This window comes from Oncorhynchus gorbuscha, linkage group LG11 (assembly GCF_021184085.1).
Source record: "Oncorhynchus gorbuscha isolate QuinsamMale2020 ecotype Even-year linkage group LG11, OgorEven_v1.0, whole genome shotgun sequence".
NCBI lineage: Eukaryota > Metazoa > Chordata > Actinopteri > Salmoniformes > Salmonidae > Oncorhynchus > Oncorhynchus gorbuscha.
Genome location: NC_060183.1, coordinates 81820261 through 81837121, shown reverse-complemented (window position 1 = coordinate 81837121; position 16861 = coordinate 81820261). Strand labels below are relative to the sequence as shown.

The 16861-nt window shown below is 45.2% G+C and overlaps 2 protein-coding genes across 2 annotated transcripts in view; both read left to right on the top strand.

Annotated features, from left to right (window-relative positions):
• Positions 1 to 1981: 1981 nt before the first annotated feature.
• On the top strand, positions 1982 to 12985 carry LOC123989553 (asparagine--tRNA ligase, cytoplasmic-like). The gene is made up of 15 exons (XM_046290645.1): positions 1982 to 2157; positions 2433 to 2515; positions 2643 to 2708; positions 2894 to 2986; positions 3251 to 3340; positions 3513 to 3591; positions 3913 to 3983; positions 4110 to 4196; positions 4604 to 4825; positions 7180 to 7379; positions 8209 to 8344; positions 8769 to 8882; positions 9255 to 9386; positions 9883 to 10014; positions 12472 to 12985. The coding sequence occupies exons 1-15, from the start codon at positions 2115 to 2117 to the stop codon at positions 12601 to 12603; spliced, it is 1680 nt and encodes a 559-aa protein (XP_046146601.1). The 5' UTR covers positions 1982 to 2114; the 3' UTR covers positions 12604 to 12985.
• Positions 12986 to 14536: 1551 nt separating this feature from the next.
• fech (ferrochelatase) overlaps positions 14537 to 16861 on the top strand; it is a 21829-nt gene continuing 19504 nt past the window's right edge. The window contains exons 1-3 of the mRNA XM_046290644.1: positions 14537 to 14743; positions 15686 to 15812; positions 16754 to 16861. The exon at positions 16754 to 16861 is cut by the window's right edge and continues 12 nt beyond it. Coding sequence (XP_046146600.1) covers positions 14704 to 14743; positions 15686 to 15812; positions 16754 to 16861 — 275 coding nt within the window. The 5' untranslated portion in view covers positions 14537 to 14703. The remainder of the gene's footprint in view (positions 14744 to 15685; positions 15813 to 16753) is intronic.

The window sequence follows — 16861 nt, the reverse complement described above, 5'->3', positions numbered from 1 at the left end:
AGCAGTGATTCTAGCCAGAGCAGTGATTCTAGCCAGAGCAGTGATACTAGCAGTGGTACTAGCCAGAGCAGTGATACTAGCAGTGGTACTAGCCAGAGCAGTGATACTAGCAGTGGTACTAACCAGAGCAGTGATACTAGCAGTGATTCTAGCCAGAGCAGTGATTCTAGCCAGAGCAGTGATACTAGCAGTGATACTAGCAGTGCTACTAGCAGTGGTACTAATCAGAGCAGTGATACTAGCCAGAGCAGTGATTCTAGCCAGAGCAGTGATTCTAGCCAGAGCAGTGATACTAGCCAGAGCAGTGATTCTAGCCAGAGCAGTGATTCTAGCCAGAGCAGTGATACTAGCAGTGGTACTAGCCAGAGCAGTGATACTGGTAGAGCAGTGATACTAGCAGTGATTCTAGCCAGAGCAGTGATACTAGCCAGAGCAGTGATACTAGCAGTGGTACTAACCAGAGCAGTGATACTAGCAGTGGTACTAACCAGAGCAGTGATACTAGCAGTGATACTAGCCAGAGCAGTGATACTAGCAGTGATACTAGCCAGAGCAGTGATACTAGCAGTGGTACTAATCAGAGCAGTGATACTAGCCAGAGCAGTGATTCTAGCCAGAGCAGTGATTCTAGCCAGAGCAGTGATACTAGCAGTGGTACTAGCCAGAGCAGTGATACTAGCAGTGGTACTAACCAGAGCAGTGATACTAGCAGTGATTCTAGCCAGAGCAGTGATTCTAGCCAGAGCAGTGATACTAGCAGTGGTACTAACCAGAGCAGTGATACTAGCAGTGATACTAGCCAGAGCAGTGATACTAGCAGTGGTACTAACCAGAGCAGTGATACTAGCAGTGGTACTAACCAGAGCAGTGATACTAGCAGTGATACTAGCCAGAGCAGTGATACTAGCAGTGGTACTAGCCAGAGCAGTGATATTAGCAGTGGTACTAGCCAGAGCAGTGATACTAGCAGTGATTATTATTATTATTATTATTATTATTCTAGCCAGAGCAGTGATAATAGGACAGAGCAGTATGCAGGGTTTTTTCTCATATTTTTCAACTGTTTCCTTGCACCTGCAAAAAAAGATGGTTCAGATGTGTGACTGCCTTTTGAACTGATACCTTTATGAAAACTCTGTAAGCACTTGCTAAATGCATTAAAACGTTGGTTGACTTTTTTTTCAAAATTTCAGTACAACGATGAAATGCCCCTGACATACTCCACGCTCTTTGAAAACACCATCTACATCGAAACATTCTTATTTTGCCTTGTTGTAGTGTATGGAATACTACATTTACCCATTTGGTTCACTGTAAGTACTTATTCTTAATGTATGCAGTTTTGATGTTTTATTCATGGTAACAGTTGGCTCGATAAGGGGAACATGTATTTGACTGAAATTCTGAGTTTATTTCTGGTGGTTTTACAAAAAACTCTGATATGAAATACATACTTGATCTGATGCGTCTTCTCTACTCTTCTTTTTTGTGATACAGTTGTATGAGAAACTGCACAGGGGTAAAGTTGAGCCACAGCCCACTGATCACACGACTGAAGACTTGGAAATGAACGAGACCCATACTTAAACTGTGAACTTCTCAACGTGATCCAGTGTTGTTGTATTCATCGAGTTCGGATGAATTATGAGATTCATTTATTATTCACAGCCACGGAGGCATTTTTCCATTGGAAGATTGGTTCTATAATATTTCAAGCGGTATTTATTAAAAATGGAAGCAACTTTTATCTTTTGTAATTGTCACATGCACAGGGTGTTAAACAGTAGGTGTTAAACAGTACAGTGACATGCTTAACTTGCGAGCTATTTACATGATGCAATGGGTTGAATTACTAATGAAATAAGCATGAATCATATCTAGCCACATCTCTCCATCCATAAACCACAACATAATGGTACTTTCGTCATTTCAGGGTGGAACGAATCCACGTTAAATTTACTGCGACCAGTCACCATTCACGAACTATCCGGAAATTGTATTCACCGTACGCATGCGCACAAACCCCAACGAGGGCCGATTCATTTTTCGTATTATTATTAGCTCGCTCGTAAATCCGTTAAAATACACACATTTGATACAATTTGTACGTGGGTATGGCAGAGGAGGTAACGAAAACCACGGGCGAACTCTCAGTGGGTAAGTTGATAACAAGTCTAGCTAATTTTACAGCCCTTGTAGCAATGTTGAAAGCATGCGATGTGTTGCATCAGACCGGTGTTGCTAGTTAGCTTTCATAGCACAAGTGGTGCATGTAAAATCATTGCATAGCTCAAGCTTATCTTGACTGTCTGTGTCACGCTCCTGTTATCTAACCAACGAGCATCTTGCCTAGCTAGCATAATCACTGCATTAGTTCGCTGAACTAACATGTACATTCAGAATCAAGTGTTGAGTGTTTCCACTTCTTCCAGGTGAGTTGTATGTGTCTGACAAAGAAGGAAATGACCAGGATGGTGACGGAACAGAGAGGAAGCCTTTCAAGACCTCCTTGAGGGTAAGAGGAAATCAGTGTCGTTTTGTGTTTAATTGTGACTCCATCCAACATAACTGACGTGTCTACGTATTTTTCAATCAAACACAGTTAAGTGCATTGCTATAACAACAACTATTTCATTTCAAAGGCTTTGACATTTGCTGGAAAGGAACCATTCCCAACCATCTATGTGGACTCTCAGAAGGAAGGAGAGGTACATAGTTAAAAGCATTTGAAAAAAAGTCGTTTGGTCTCACTTTCATTTGGTTTCCCCGTTCTGATTTCGTCTCCCCGTTCTGATTTCGTCTCCCCGTTCTGATTTCGTCTCCCCGTTCTGATTTCGTCTCCCCGTTCTGATTTCGTCTCCCCGTTCTGATTTCGTCTCCCCTATTACTCCAGCGTTGGGCAGTGATCTCCAAGACGCAGATGAAAAATGTGATCAAGTTATTTGCTAGAGAGCAGATGAAGAGCGACTCCAAAGACAAAAAGGAGGTACGTGGGGAAATAGTCTGGGGCAAGTTTATCCCAAATAGAACTATATTCCCTATATAGGAATCCTATTTCCTATACTTCTGGTCAAAAGTAGTGCTCTATGTAGGGAATAGGATGCCTTTTGGGATGCCACTATTACAATTATTCACACAGTCTTGTATTTGGCCATAAACAGTTGTGGCTATCGGTTAAAATATTCACAGGCAGCAGTAGCCCATGTGAGCTGCTGTTTATGTAAGTTATTTTCAACTTTTTGATTTAAAGGCAGAGGATTCTGAGAGACGAGAGAAGAACCTAGAAGAAGCTAAGAAAATCACCATTGAGAATGACTCCAGCCTTCCAAAGCCCAAAACGGTCAGATCCACTATATTCTCTTTAGTCAGTATCCTGTCTAACTCCTCTTACTATGTTTTGTATTGTTTAAAAGGGATTTAAACAAATACAAATATATGTTTGGAAATAAGAATCACATGTTTATCTTCCATTGTGTTGAAATATAGAAATGTAATCAACCTTTTCCCAACAGGTCAAAATCTATCAGCTGGAGCCTCTCCGAGGGGAGAGAGTGAAGGTATTTGGTTGGGTGCACCGAATGAGAAAACAAGGTGAGGATTGTAGAACGTTGGTTAATGTGTGTCTAATGTCAGCATGCCACAGCACTGTAACTAGCTGATAACATGCAGGTTGTTGTTTAACAGTATAGTCTCAGGATAGTAATGCAGGGTGTTTTTGTCCAGCCTTTTATGTCCAACAATGAAAATTCCCCCCAAAAACTAACTGGGGGGGAGGGGCAGCTGGATGAGAGGAGAGGAGAGGGGCGGCTGGATGAGAGGAGGGGCTTACATGGCTCATAGTGGATTTATTATTCTCTTTATTTTCTATTTCACCCGGTAAGTTGACTGAACACATTGTCATTCTCTTGCTAGGAAAGAACCTGCTGTTCATTGTGCTGAGGGATGGAACTGGTTTCCTGCAGTGTGTTCTCAACAATAAATTGGTAAAACATATATGTTTTGTCTTAAATGTGTTAATATCTTTTATTTTTTTTGTTACAAAATGGAATAATATGCTTTCTTTTATTTGTTGTTATTTGTAAAACATTTTTTTTTTGTCTCCATTATAGTGTCAGTGCTACAATGCCCTGGTGCTGTCCACTGAAAGCACAGTGGCTCTGTATGGGACAGTGGAGAAAGTGCCTGAGGGAAAGCAGGTACAGATTCTTCACCTACTTACTTTAATTACCCAGATTAAACTGTCATGTTTTCACTCAAACCTTCTTTTTTTTAGACCAGGACTAGGCTCAATCTGTATGCTGCTCTGTACCATCACTCATTCATATATCCTTATGTACATGTTCCTTATCCCCTTACACTGTGTATAAGACAGTAGTTTTGGAATTGTTAGTTAGATTACTTGTTGGTTATCACTGCATTGTCGGAACTAGAAGCACAAGCATTTCGCTACACTCGCATTAACATCTGCTAACCATGTGTATGTGACAAATAAAATTTGATCTGATTCGGGGAAAACTGTCCCTTTTAACTGTAATTAGATGGTTTGTTATTTTATTATTAGAGCTATGACTGACTAGGATGTCCTTTCTTCCTCCTTCTCCAGGCCCCTGGTGGTCATGAGCTGCACTGTGACTTCTGGGAGCTGGTGGGTCTGGCGCCGGCTGGAGGAGCTGACAACCTGCTGAATGAGGAGTCTGATGTGGACGTTCAGCTCAACAACAGACACATGATGATCCGTGGGGAGAACGTGTCCAAGATCCTCCGGGTCCGTTCCACTGTCACACAGTGCTTCAGGGATCACTTCTTCGCCCGCGGATACTATGAGGTAACAATATGTTGAGAAGGATTATTACCACAGCAGGCAAGGTACTTGGAGTCAAACAGACAGGCCTGGATGAGCTCTTCAAGGTCAGGACCCTCCCCAAGGTACTTGGGGTCCAACAGACAGGCCTGGATGAGCTCTTCAAGGTCAGGACCCTCCATAAGGCTCACAAAATACTCTTGACCCCTCAGCATAAAAAACACAACTGGACAATCATCTGTGCCAGATGTGATATCCCTCCGAAATAGCTCGGTCTAATGTTCCTATCGACTCCGTAAGGCCAGCAAGCTAGTCTTTTTATATATATATATTTATTTATTGGTATGTAACTGTTATGAAAGTTGTATTGTCAATTTTTGTTTTTGTATTTATAAACGCCACTTTAAATGTGTACATGACAGTGCAACAAAATGTCCCCATGGGGACAAAGTCAGTAGGTAAGAGTGGGTTCACTGTACAAACGTCCTCTGAGCTCTTTGAAGCGTCAAACCACCAAAATAAATTGAATTAATATTTTCTAGTATTATTTTTTTGTCAGTTGATGACAATTCTCCCCGATCCGGGATGGGTAGTTACCAGATTTAACTGCCCCGGACCAAGAAAAACATTAAGATTTTTCTCTTCAGAATCAAGTTTCCATCTCTACCGATGGTTTTGTCACGGGCCTACTCTGGTCTTGTCACATGCCTACTCTGGTCTTGACGCGGGCCTACTCTGGTCTTGACGCGGGCCTACTCTGGTCTTGACGCGGGCCTACTCTGGTCTTGACGCGGGCCTACTCTGGTCTTGACGCGGGCCTACTCTGGTCTTGACGCTGGCCTACTCTGGTCTTGACGTCTTGACGCTGGCCTACTCTGGTCTTGACGCTGGCCTACTCTGGTCTTGGCCTACTCTGGTCTTGGGGCCTACTCTGGTCTTGGTCTTGACGCGGGCCTACTCTGGTCTTGACGCGGGCCTACTCTGGTCTTGACGCGGGCCTACTCTGGTCTTGACGCGGGCCTACTCTGGTCTTGACGCGGGCCTACTCTGGTCTTGACGCGGGCCTACTCTGGTCTTGACGCGGGCCTACTCTGGTCTTGACGCGGGCCTACTCTGGTCTTGACGCGGGCCTACTCTGGTCTTGACGCGGCCTACTCTGGTCTTGACGCTGGCCTACTCTGGTCTTGACGCGGGCCTACTCTGGTCTTTGACGCGGCCTACTCTGGTCTTGACGCGGCCTACTCTGGTTTTGACGCTTGGCCTACTCTGGTTTTGACGCGGGCCTACTCTGGTTTTGACGCGGGCCTACTCTGGTTTTGACGCGGGCCTACTCTGGTTTTGACGCGGGCCTACTCTGGTTTTGACGCGGGCCTACTCTGGTTTTGACGCGGGCCTACTCTGGTTTTGACTTGCTGGTCTTGACGCCCTACTCTGGTCTTTGACGGTCTTGGCCTACTCTGGTTTTGACGCTGGGCCTACTCTGGTTTTGACTTGACGGGCCTACTCTGGTTTTGACGCGGGCCTACTCTGGTTTTGACGCGGGCCTACTCTGGTTTTGACGCGGGCCTACTCTGGTTTTGACGCGGGCCTACTCTGGTTTTGACGCGGGCCTACTCTGGTTTTGACGCGGGCCTACTCTGGTTTTGACGCGGGCCTACTCTGGTCTTGACGGGCCTACTCTGGTCTTGTACTCTGGTTTTGACGCGGGCCTACTCTGGTTTTGACGCGGGCCTACTCTGGTTTTGACGCGGGCCTACTCTGGTCTTGTCGCGGGAGCTCTAGACAACAGCTGGCAGATACAGTGCAGGAAGGCTCGTCTACATGATGACATTATGGATCAGAGAGAGAGTGGTTTTATTTGTCAAAACGGCAGTCAAGCATCAATCATCATGTCACCAGAATTAGACCCTCTATTTATTGGAAAGGAGCATCAAGATCACTGCACTTTCACCACCCTGTGACGTTTCTAAATGATTTATTCTGTAGCCTAATAAACTGCAGGGTTTCCCGGAGTCCTAGTGGGAGGATCACACACCATATCATGGTGACTCAAGTTTATGTTGTTTTAATGGTTAATTTCAGCATAAAGACGTTTCCACTTCAATTTCTCACAAAATTAATTTTACAGACACAAAAAGATCCCACCATGTCGAACTAACAAATTATCTGTTTGGATTTATAAAATTGTACTGAAACTACCTTCATCCATCACAACTGTTGTGTTTTATTTAATGTGATGTGACTTGATTCACAAAGCAGATGGAAACGTGGTTAGTGATAAAAGCTTTGAATCTTGAATTGTATATTTTCAGCCTTGTATGTCGACACTTCTTCTTGTCTAAATCTGTGATTTTTTTTTTTTTTTTTTTCCCCCAAAGATCACCCCACCCACCCTGGTGCAGACCCAGGTGGAGGGAGGTTCCACCCTGTTCAACCTGAACTACTTTGGGGAGGAAGCGTTCCTGACCCAGTCCTCACAGCTCTACCTGGAGACCTGCATCCCTGCTCTGGGAGACACCTTCTGTATCGCTCAGTCCTACCGCGCAGAGCAGTCCCGCACCCGCAGGCACCTGTCTGAGTGAGTACTGTTGTTTTCCTTTGCTGTTTCATATTGGAGCCATTCTGATAGCAAAACATGACCTTAGGAAACCCTCTATTTCTATTGACCTTTTATTTATACAGGTTAGTTTCACTGATGACTTATTCTTCAACAGACACTTTCTAGTGTTTAAAACTCTTCTTTTCAATTTTCACCTAAAATGACATGCCCAAATCGAACTGCCTGTAGCTCAGGACCTGAAGCAAGGATATGCATATTCTCAATACCATTTGAAAGGAAACACTTTGAAGTTTGTGGAAATGTTAAATGAATGTAGGAGAATTATAACACATTAGATCTGATAAAAGTTCATGCAAAGAAAAAAACGTTTTTTTTTTACCATCTTTAAAATGCAAGAGAAAAGTCATAATGTATTATTCCAGCCCAGGTGCAATTTAGATTTTGGCCACTAGGTGGCAGCAGTGTATGTGCAAAGTTTTTTTTTACTGATCTAATGAACCATTGCATATCTGTTCAAAATGTTGTATCAAGACTGCCCAACTGTGCCTAATTGGTTTATTAATACATTTTCTAGTTCATAATTGTTCACTCTCCTCAAACAATAGCATGGTATTATTTCACTGTACACGCTACTGTAAATTGGACAGTGCAGTTAGATTAACAAGAATTTAAGCTTTCTGCCCATGTCAGACATGTCTATGTCCTGGGATTTTTTGGTTTGTTGTTACTGACAACCTCATGCTAATCACATTAGCCTACGTTTGCTCAACCGTCTCGTGGGGGACACACCGATCCCTTAGCGGTTAACAAGGGTTATGTAGTTACACTATGTGCCCTCCCTCTGTAGGTACACTCACATAGAGGCAGAGTGCCCCTTCATGACCTATGAGGACCTACTGAGCAGACTGGAGGATCTGGTGTGTGATGTGGTGGACAGAGTCCTGAAGTCTCCTGCTGCTTCTCTACTCTACCAAGTCAACCCTGTACGTCTGTTTTATTGGCAGCTATTAGTTCTCTCCCCCCCTTTTCTCTGTCTCTAGCTGTCTGTCTGCTGTCTCTAGCTGTCTGTCTGTCTAGCTGTCCCTAGCTGTCTGTCTGTCTAGCTGTCTGTCTGTCTGCTGTCTGTCTGTCTGTCTCTAGCTGTCTGTCTGTCTAGCTGTCTCTAGCTGTCGGTCTGTCTGTCTAGCTGTCTGTCTGTCTGTCTCTAGCTGTCTGTCTGTCTCTTTCTCGTAGTCTTGTTCACTGAGATGGATATATTCTTATAAAAGGTTTATCTTGAAATAATGTTTCCTTTTTGAGATTCAAGTTTCCTTGATCTTTTAGAATCCTGGTATGGTGCTGAAAGGCTGAACACGAGGATAGCACAGTGCTAATGTGGCCTGTCTTTTTCCTTTCCGTCTTCCCCAGGACTTCAAGCCCCCCAAGAGGCCCTTCAAGAGGATGAACTACTCTGAGGCCATCATCTGGCTGAAGGAGCATGACATCAAAAAGGATGATGGGACATACTATGAGTTTGGAGAGGTACGTTTGACTGAATAAATTACATTTGATAAATGGTTTATGGTCGACAAGTACCACAGTAATTAGGAGTGATTCTAATTGACTATCTCCCTCAGAAATAATATTTGGACAGTGTCGATCTGTGGTTGTTTCAAGACTTTTAGGGCTGGTATCCAGGACAGATTTAGCCAAGCCCTGGACTACATATTACTTTCAATGCAGAATCTGTTGAACCAGCTTCTGAGTCCATAACTTAAATCTGTGTCCAGGAAACTGATGTGAAGAGGGCAACAGAATGTCCGCTCAGTGTTTAGCTCCTCCACCAGTGTATTGTTCAGTGGATCTTCTCCTGTTATTGTGATGTTATAAAACCCTCTCCCTCCTTGGTTTCAGGACATCCCAGAGGCCCCAGAGAGGCTGATGACTGATGCCATCGGTGAGACCATCCTGCTGTGCCGCTTCCCGGCTGAGATCAAGTCCTTCTACATGCAGCGCTGTCCTGAGGACCGACGCCTCACCGAGTCGGTGAGTCCCCGACCAGCAGAGAAACCATGACCTGAAAAACCACATCTCAGAGAAGCCATCATGAACCTTATCCAGGGCCTGATTCAAACATGTCTCTGGGTTCTGATCCAAGATCAGTTTTGTCCTATTAGATAATAATGAATAAGAATATGGACAGGGGGGAGCTGATTCTAGATCAGTTTTGTCCTATTAGATAAGAATATGGACAGGGGGGAGCTGGTTCTAGATCAGTTTTGTCCTATTAGATAATGATGAATAAGAATATGGACAGGGGGGAGCTGGTTCTAGATCAGTTTTGTCCTATTAGATAATGATGAATAAGAATATGGACAGGGGGGAGCTGGTTCTAGATCAGTTTTGTCCTATTAGATAATGATGAATAAGAATATGGACTGGGGGGAGCTGGTTCTAGATCAGGACTCCTTCTCTGAGAGGCGTTTTGAATATGGGCCCTGAAAGACATCCTCATTGTTGTCCCTGCTGTTCCTCTCCCCAGGTGGATGTGCTGATGCCTAACGTTGGAGAGATAGTTGGAGGGTCTATGAGGATCTGGGATGCTGAGGAACTGCTGGAGGGATACAAGAGGGAAGGCATTGACCCAACCCCTTACTACTGGTACACTGACCAGGTATGTACACCTACCCCTTACTACTGGTACACTGACCAGGTATATACATCTACCCCTTACTACTGGTACACTGACCAGGTATATACATCTACCCCTTACTACTGGTACACTGACCAGGTATGTACATCTACTGGTACACTGACCAGGCATGTACATCTACCCCTTAATACTGGTACACTGACCAGGTATATACATCTACCCCTTACTACTGGTACACTGACCAGGTATATATATCTACCCCTTACTACTGGTACACTGACCAGGTATGTACATCTACCCCTTACTACTGGTACACTGACCAGGTATGTACATCTACTGGTACACTGACCAGGTATGTACATCTACTGGTACACTGACCAGGCATGTACATCTACCCCTTAATACTGGTACACTGACCAGGTATATACATCTACCCCTTACTACTGGTACACTGACCAGGTATATACATCTACCCCTTACTACTGGTACACTGACCAGGTATGTACATCTACTGGTACACTGACCAGGCATGTACATCTACCCCTTACTACTGGTACACTGACCAGGTATGTACATCTACCCCTTAATACTGATACACTGACCAGGTATGTACATCTACTGGTACACTGACCAGGTATCTACATCTATGTACATCTACTGGTACACTGACCAGGTATGTACATCTACTGGTACACTGACCAGGTATGTACACTGACCTGACCAGGTATGTACATCTACTGGTACACTGACCAGGTATGTACATCTACTGGTACACTGACCAGGTATGTACATCTACTGGTACACTGACCAGGTATGTACATCTACTGGTACACTGACCAGGTATGTACATCTACTGGTACACTGTACATCTACTGGTACACTGACCAGGTATGTACATCTACTGGTACACTGACCAGGTATGTACATCTACTGGTACACTGACCAGGTATGTACACTGGTCTGACCAGGTATGTACATCTACTGGTACACTGACCAGGTATGTACATCTACTGGTACACTGACCAGGTATGTACATCTACTGGTACACTGACCAGGTATGTACATCTACTGGTACACTGACCAGGTATGTACATCTACTGGTACACTGACCAGGTATGTACATCTACTGGTACACTGACCAGGTATGTATCTACTGGTACATCTATGTACATCTACTGGTACACTGACCAGGTATGTACATCTACTGGTACACTGACCAGGTATGTACATCTACATCTACTGGTACACTGACCAGGTATGTACATCTACTGGTACACTGACCAGGTATGTACATCTACTGGTACACTGACCAGGTATGTACATCTACTGGTACACTGACCAGGTATGTACATCTACTGGTACACTGACCAGGTATGTACATCTACTGGTACACTCCAGGTATGTACATCTACTGGTACACTGACCAGGTATGACCAGGTATGTACATCTACTGGTACACTGACCAGGTATGACCAGGTATGTACATCTACTGGTACACTGACCAGGTATGTACATCTACTGGTACACTGACCAGGTATGTACATCTACTGGTACACTCTATGTACATCTACTGGTACACTGACCAGGTATGTACATCTACTGGTATATGTACATCTACTGGTACACTGACCAGGTATGTACATCTACTGGTACACTGACCAGGTATGTACATCTACTGGTACACTGACCAGGTATGTACATCTACTGGTACATCTCTACTGGTACACTGACCAGGTATGTACATCTACTGGTACACTGACCAGGTATGTACATCTACTGGTACACTGACCAGGTATGTACATCTACTGGTACACTGACCAGGTATGTACATCTACTGGTACACTGACCAGGTATGTACATCTACTGGTACACTGACCAGGTATGTACATCTACTGGTACACTGACCAGGTATGTACATCTACTGGTACACTGACCAGGTATGTACATCTACTGGTATGACCAGGTATGTACATCTACTGGTACACTGACCAGGTATGTACATCTACTGGTACACTGACTGGTACACTGACCAGGTATGTACATCTACTGGTACACTGACCAGGTATGTACATCTACTGGTACACTGACCAGGTATGTACATCTACTGGTACACTGACCAGGTATGTACATCTACTGGTACACTGACCAGGTATGTACATCTACTGGTACACTGACCAGGTATGTACATCTACTGGTACACTGACCAGGTATGTACATCTTATTAATTTAAGCAATAAAACACATTCTACGTATGACACAAGGGGGCTCTGCTTCATTGTGATTTTAGTATGGCTGCTGGGGTCATAGGTTAGACACCCTAGTGTTTCATTTTGTAAGTCGCTCTGGATAAGAGCGTCTGCTAAATGACTTAAATGTAAATGTAAATGTTTCCCGGAACAAACTGTTTTATGAACAGAGAATCTGTTAGACTATTTTGATGGTGTGTTGCCTTAATAATGTCCACATTGTGTCTTCTAGAGGAAGTATGGTACCTGTCCCCACGGTGGCTACGGGCTCGGCCTGGAGAGGTTCCTAACCTGGCTGCTGAACAGACACCACATCAGAGACGTGTGTCTCTACCCCCGCTTTATCCAGCGCTGTCGACCCTAAACTACCAGCTACCCTGCCCCCTGCTGGAGATCGATCACACTGCGCTTCAAGAGACCAAGATGTACATCCCAAATGGCAACCTATTCCCTATATAGAGCTATTTGTTTTTTACCAGAGCACTATCCCTGTATAGGGCCCTTATTTTTTTACCAGGGCCAAAGGTAGTGCACTATATAGAGAATAGAGCTCTGTTTTGGGACGAAGCCCATCTTACTGCTTTGCAAAAGGCCAACATACAAGGCTCGAGATTGAAGACGAGAACAATTAATTACAGTAACAAATCCCTGCAAATGTAAGATTTGAAATGTGTTTTCAAACAAGAAATTCATGCTGTCTAAGCTAATACTATTTGTCTGCCAATAAATTTATACTTCATACGCTACAATATCTATCTGGAATGTTCTGTGGAGACACTCATTCGGTTTCATCTCTTGTGTATTGTGGCAAATGACTGGTTCACTGCTGTTACAATAATCCTGTTAAACATAAAGTCAAAAACAAGGGTTAGAATTTGGCAGATATTTTCTTGAGTAACTTCCTTCTCTAGACGTAAAACCACCAAAAACACATACACAGTGAGTTTTGGATGCATATATAAATATGTGTATGTGTTTTAAGGAACAGAATAGCACCTAAAGTTACTGGGACACCATGGGTTACTTCCTGGATGACCAGGCTAGGGGAGTGCACCGCTTCCTACCAGGCTAGGGAAGTGCACCGCTTCCTACCAGGCTAGGGGAGTGCACCGCTTCCTACCAGGCTAGGGGAGTGTGCACAGCTTCCTACCAGGCTAGGGGAGTGCACCGCTTCCTACCAGGCTAGGGGAGTGCACCGCTTCCTACCAGGCTAGGGGAGTGCACCGCTTCCTACCAGGCTAGGGGAGTGCACCGCTTCCTACCAGGCTAGGGAGTGCACCGCTTCCTACCAGGCTAGGGGAGTGCACCGCTTCCTACCAGGCTAGGGGAGTGCACCGCTTCCTACCAGGCTAGGGGAGTGCACCGCTTCCTACCAGGCTAGGGGAGTGCACCGCTTCCTACCAGGCTAGGGGAGTGCACCGCTTCCTACCAGGCTAGGGGAGTGCACCGCTTCCTACCAGGCTAGGGAGTGCACCGCTTCCTAGGCAGGCTGGGAGTGCACCGCTTCCTACCAGGCTAGGGAGTGCACCGCTTCCTACCAGGCTAGGGGAGTGCACCGCTTCCTACCAGGCTAGGGAGTGCACCGCTTCCTACCAGGCTAGGGGAGTGCACCGCTTCCTACCAGGCTAGGGGAGTGCACCGCTTCCTACCAGGCTAGGGGAGTGCACCGCTTCCTACCAGGCTAGGGGAGTGCACCGCTTCCTACCAGGCTAGGGAGTGCACCGCTTCCTACCAGGCTAGGGCACCGAGTGCACCGCTTCCTACCAGGCTAGGGAGTAGGGGAGGCACCGTTTCCTACCAGGCTAGGGGAGTGCACCGCTTCCTACCAGGCTAGGGAGTGCACCGCTTCCTACCAGGCTAGGGGAGTGCACCGCTTCCTACCAGGCTAGGGGAGTGCACCGCTTCCTACCAGGCTAGGGGAGTGCACCGCTTCCTACCAGGCTAGGGGAGTGCACCGCTTCCTACCAGGCTAGGGGAGTGCACCGCTTCCTACCAGGCTAGGGGAGTGCACCGCTTCCTACCAGGCTAGGGGAGTGCACCGCTTCCTACCAGGCTAGGGGAGTGCACCGCTTCCTACCAGGCTAGGGGAGTGCACCGCTTCCTACCAGGCTAGGGGAGTGCACCGCTTCCTACCAGGCTAGGGGAGTGCACCGCTTCCTACCAGGCTAGGGGAGTGCACCGCTTCCTACCAGGCTAGGGGAGTGCACCGCTTCCTACCAGGCTAGGGGAGTGCACAGTTTCCTACCAGGCTAGGGGGAGTGCACCGCTTCCTACATCAGAGCACAGGCATGGCTTGTAAACACGTGACAAGTGCTGTTGGTGTGCTTTCTGTCAGTGTCACTCCTCGGGTGTTAGAGGCTGGGAGAAATTTAGCTGGTCGACCACGCAATTTGTTATAAAGACAAATCGGATCCGCCGACTGGACCAAATCACTCCTAGAAGTGTAGAAATCCTCCGTGGAAACATGATGTCTGTATTGGGAAGGGCGACTCGGCTCATTCAATGTAAGTGGATGGGTAGCTACTTTGTGCTAATGTTAGCGAGCTAGCTGTACAGATAGCTGGTTAGTTAGCAAGTTAGCAAGTTAGCAGCAGCACAAGAACGTGAACGCAGAAGTTAACTGTGTCTTTGACATGTATTTGCTGGATGGCTAGTTAGCTAATAGCCAAATGCTAGTTTATATTGGCCACCGCCAAGCCTTTTACCACACCCGCTAGCTAGTTAGCATTGGCTTTTTAACCTTCAGGTTGTCAATAAGGTATTTCGTGAGAGACCGGACTTCACCTAAATGCTTCAATATTATAGCATTATATTCTCGTAGATATTTCAATTTGAATTATAATCGCAATAATATGCCAAAATCAAAAGCTAAGGTAGCCAAGTATTGCTTCAAGCTGGTTTGTTGGAAGGACTAACCACACACACATACTAATGTTTACTAAAACCTTTTGTCAAACTGCTCTATGTCATATTATTGAGCTCTTCCAGGAGTTAAATGAAACTGTGGAGAGGGAAAAAAAATAGCTACATAGGGTAAAATTGAGGCAATGAAACGTTTTTATTTAGCTAATGCAACTCAAAAGTTACACAATTGACATTTTGTTCAATTTGCATAATAATCCTGCGCCGCTTAGTGTTCACTGATTGCTACTGCAGCCAATTAGAAATATATATATATATATTTATTTGGCAACTACTACTAGTCTACTAAACTATTCTTAATAACAAATACTAAAGTTGCCACTCCCAAGCTTGGCAGATAATACATGTTGGTAATGCCTTGAAATAATAATTGAAGTTTTGCTTTCAGAATCATTATAAAATATATATTTTTCCCCTATGTGTTTTAGGCATCGGCTTAGAAGGAAGTATATCAATTTAAATGTCTGATTTTTGACTTTAATCTTCTCTCTCTCTCTCTCTCTCTCTCTCTCTCGTCCCTTCAGTTGCCAGGTGCAGTAACGCCGTAAGCCTGTGTGTTTCGACACCTCTCAGGAGACAGTCTAGTAGTGCAACCGTTGCAGCCTTCGCCCAGCCAGCCTCCACAGCGACCCCAGAAGCGCTAGAAAACAGGTCCAGTACAATAGACCAGAGAGAGGGAATAAATATCCCTTTGATTCAAGTTCTCTTTTACCCTGTCGTCATTCATACTGAAATGTGTTTGAGTGAGAAACTGCGTGTGGACACTACCCTATACTTCTATGTTGATGAAAGGACTAGATTGAGGTCCATGTGAAACCAATTGTAGATACATGAATCTGTGTAATGTGAGCTGTGTTGCTTACACACACACCCCCCAAAAAAAGTATTGCAGACTTACGTTCAATGAAGAGATGGGGTCTCTAAAAAAGGCCGCGGCCAAAATGTAGGACCACGCCGAGGTTCATTAAATGTAAGACTGAGCAAGTGTACCGGATGTGAAACGGCTAGCTTAGTTAGCGGTGCGCGCTAAATAGCGTTTCAATCGGTTACGTCACTTGCTCTGAGACCTTGAAGTAGTAGTTCCCCTTGCTCTGCAAGGGCCGCGGCTTTTGTGGAGCGATGGGTAACGATGCTTCGTGGGTGACTGTTGTCGATGTGTGCAGAAGGTCCCTGGTTCGCGCCCGGGTATGGGCGAGGGGACGGTTTAAAATTACACTGTTACACAAGCAACAAACTATTGTTTTTTTGTGTGGCATCACTTCCTTCAATACAGTGCCTGAGTAAATACCTACTGTCCACAGTATAGTACAGTAGTATAGGCCTAATTTGAGGGGGGGGGCGGATGCGTGCCAGTTGGTTATGTAGTTGGTAGAGTCCTCGTACGACCTTGCTCCATGTATTTCAATGGCAGCTCTTTCTGGATACATGTCTAGACAAGGGATATCTGCTTGGCTGTTTCCGTTCTGAATAGCACAGTACTACTGTACATATCCACACAGAAACCTAAATACTTGGATACTTGCGTAGACTTCTTGAGTTACAATTGTAAATAATGATGCAGTATTAATGTTGTACTGTACTTATCCTTGCAGAAAGCCCAAAACGGGGATCCTAATGATGAACATGGGAGGACCTGAGAAACTGGACGATGTTCACGATTTCCTGCTGCGCCTCTTCTCCGACACCGATCTGATGAAGCT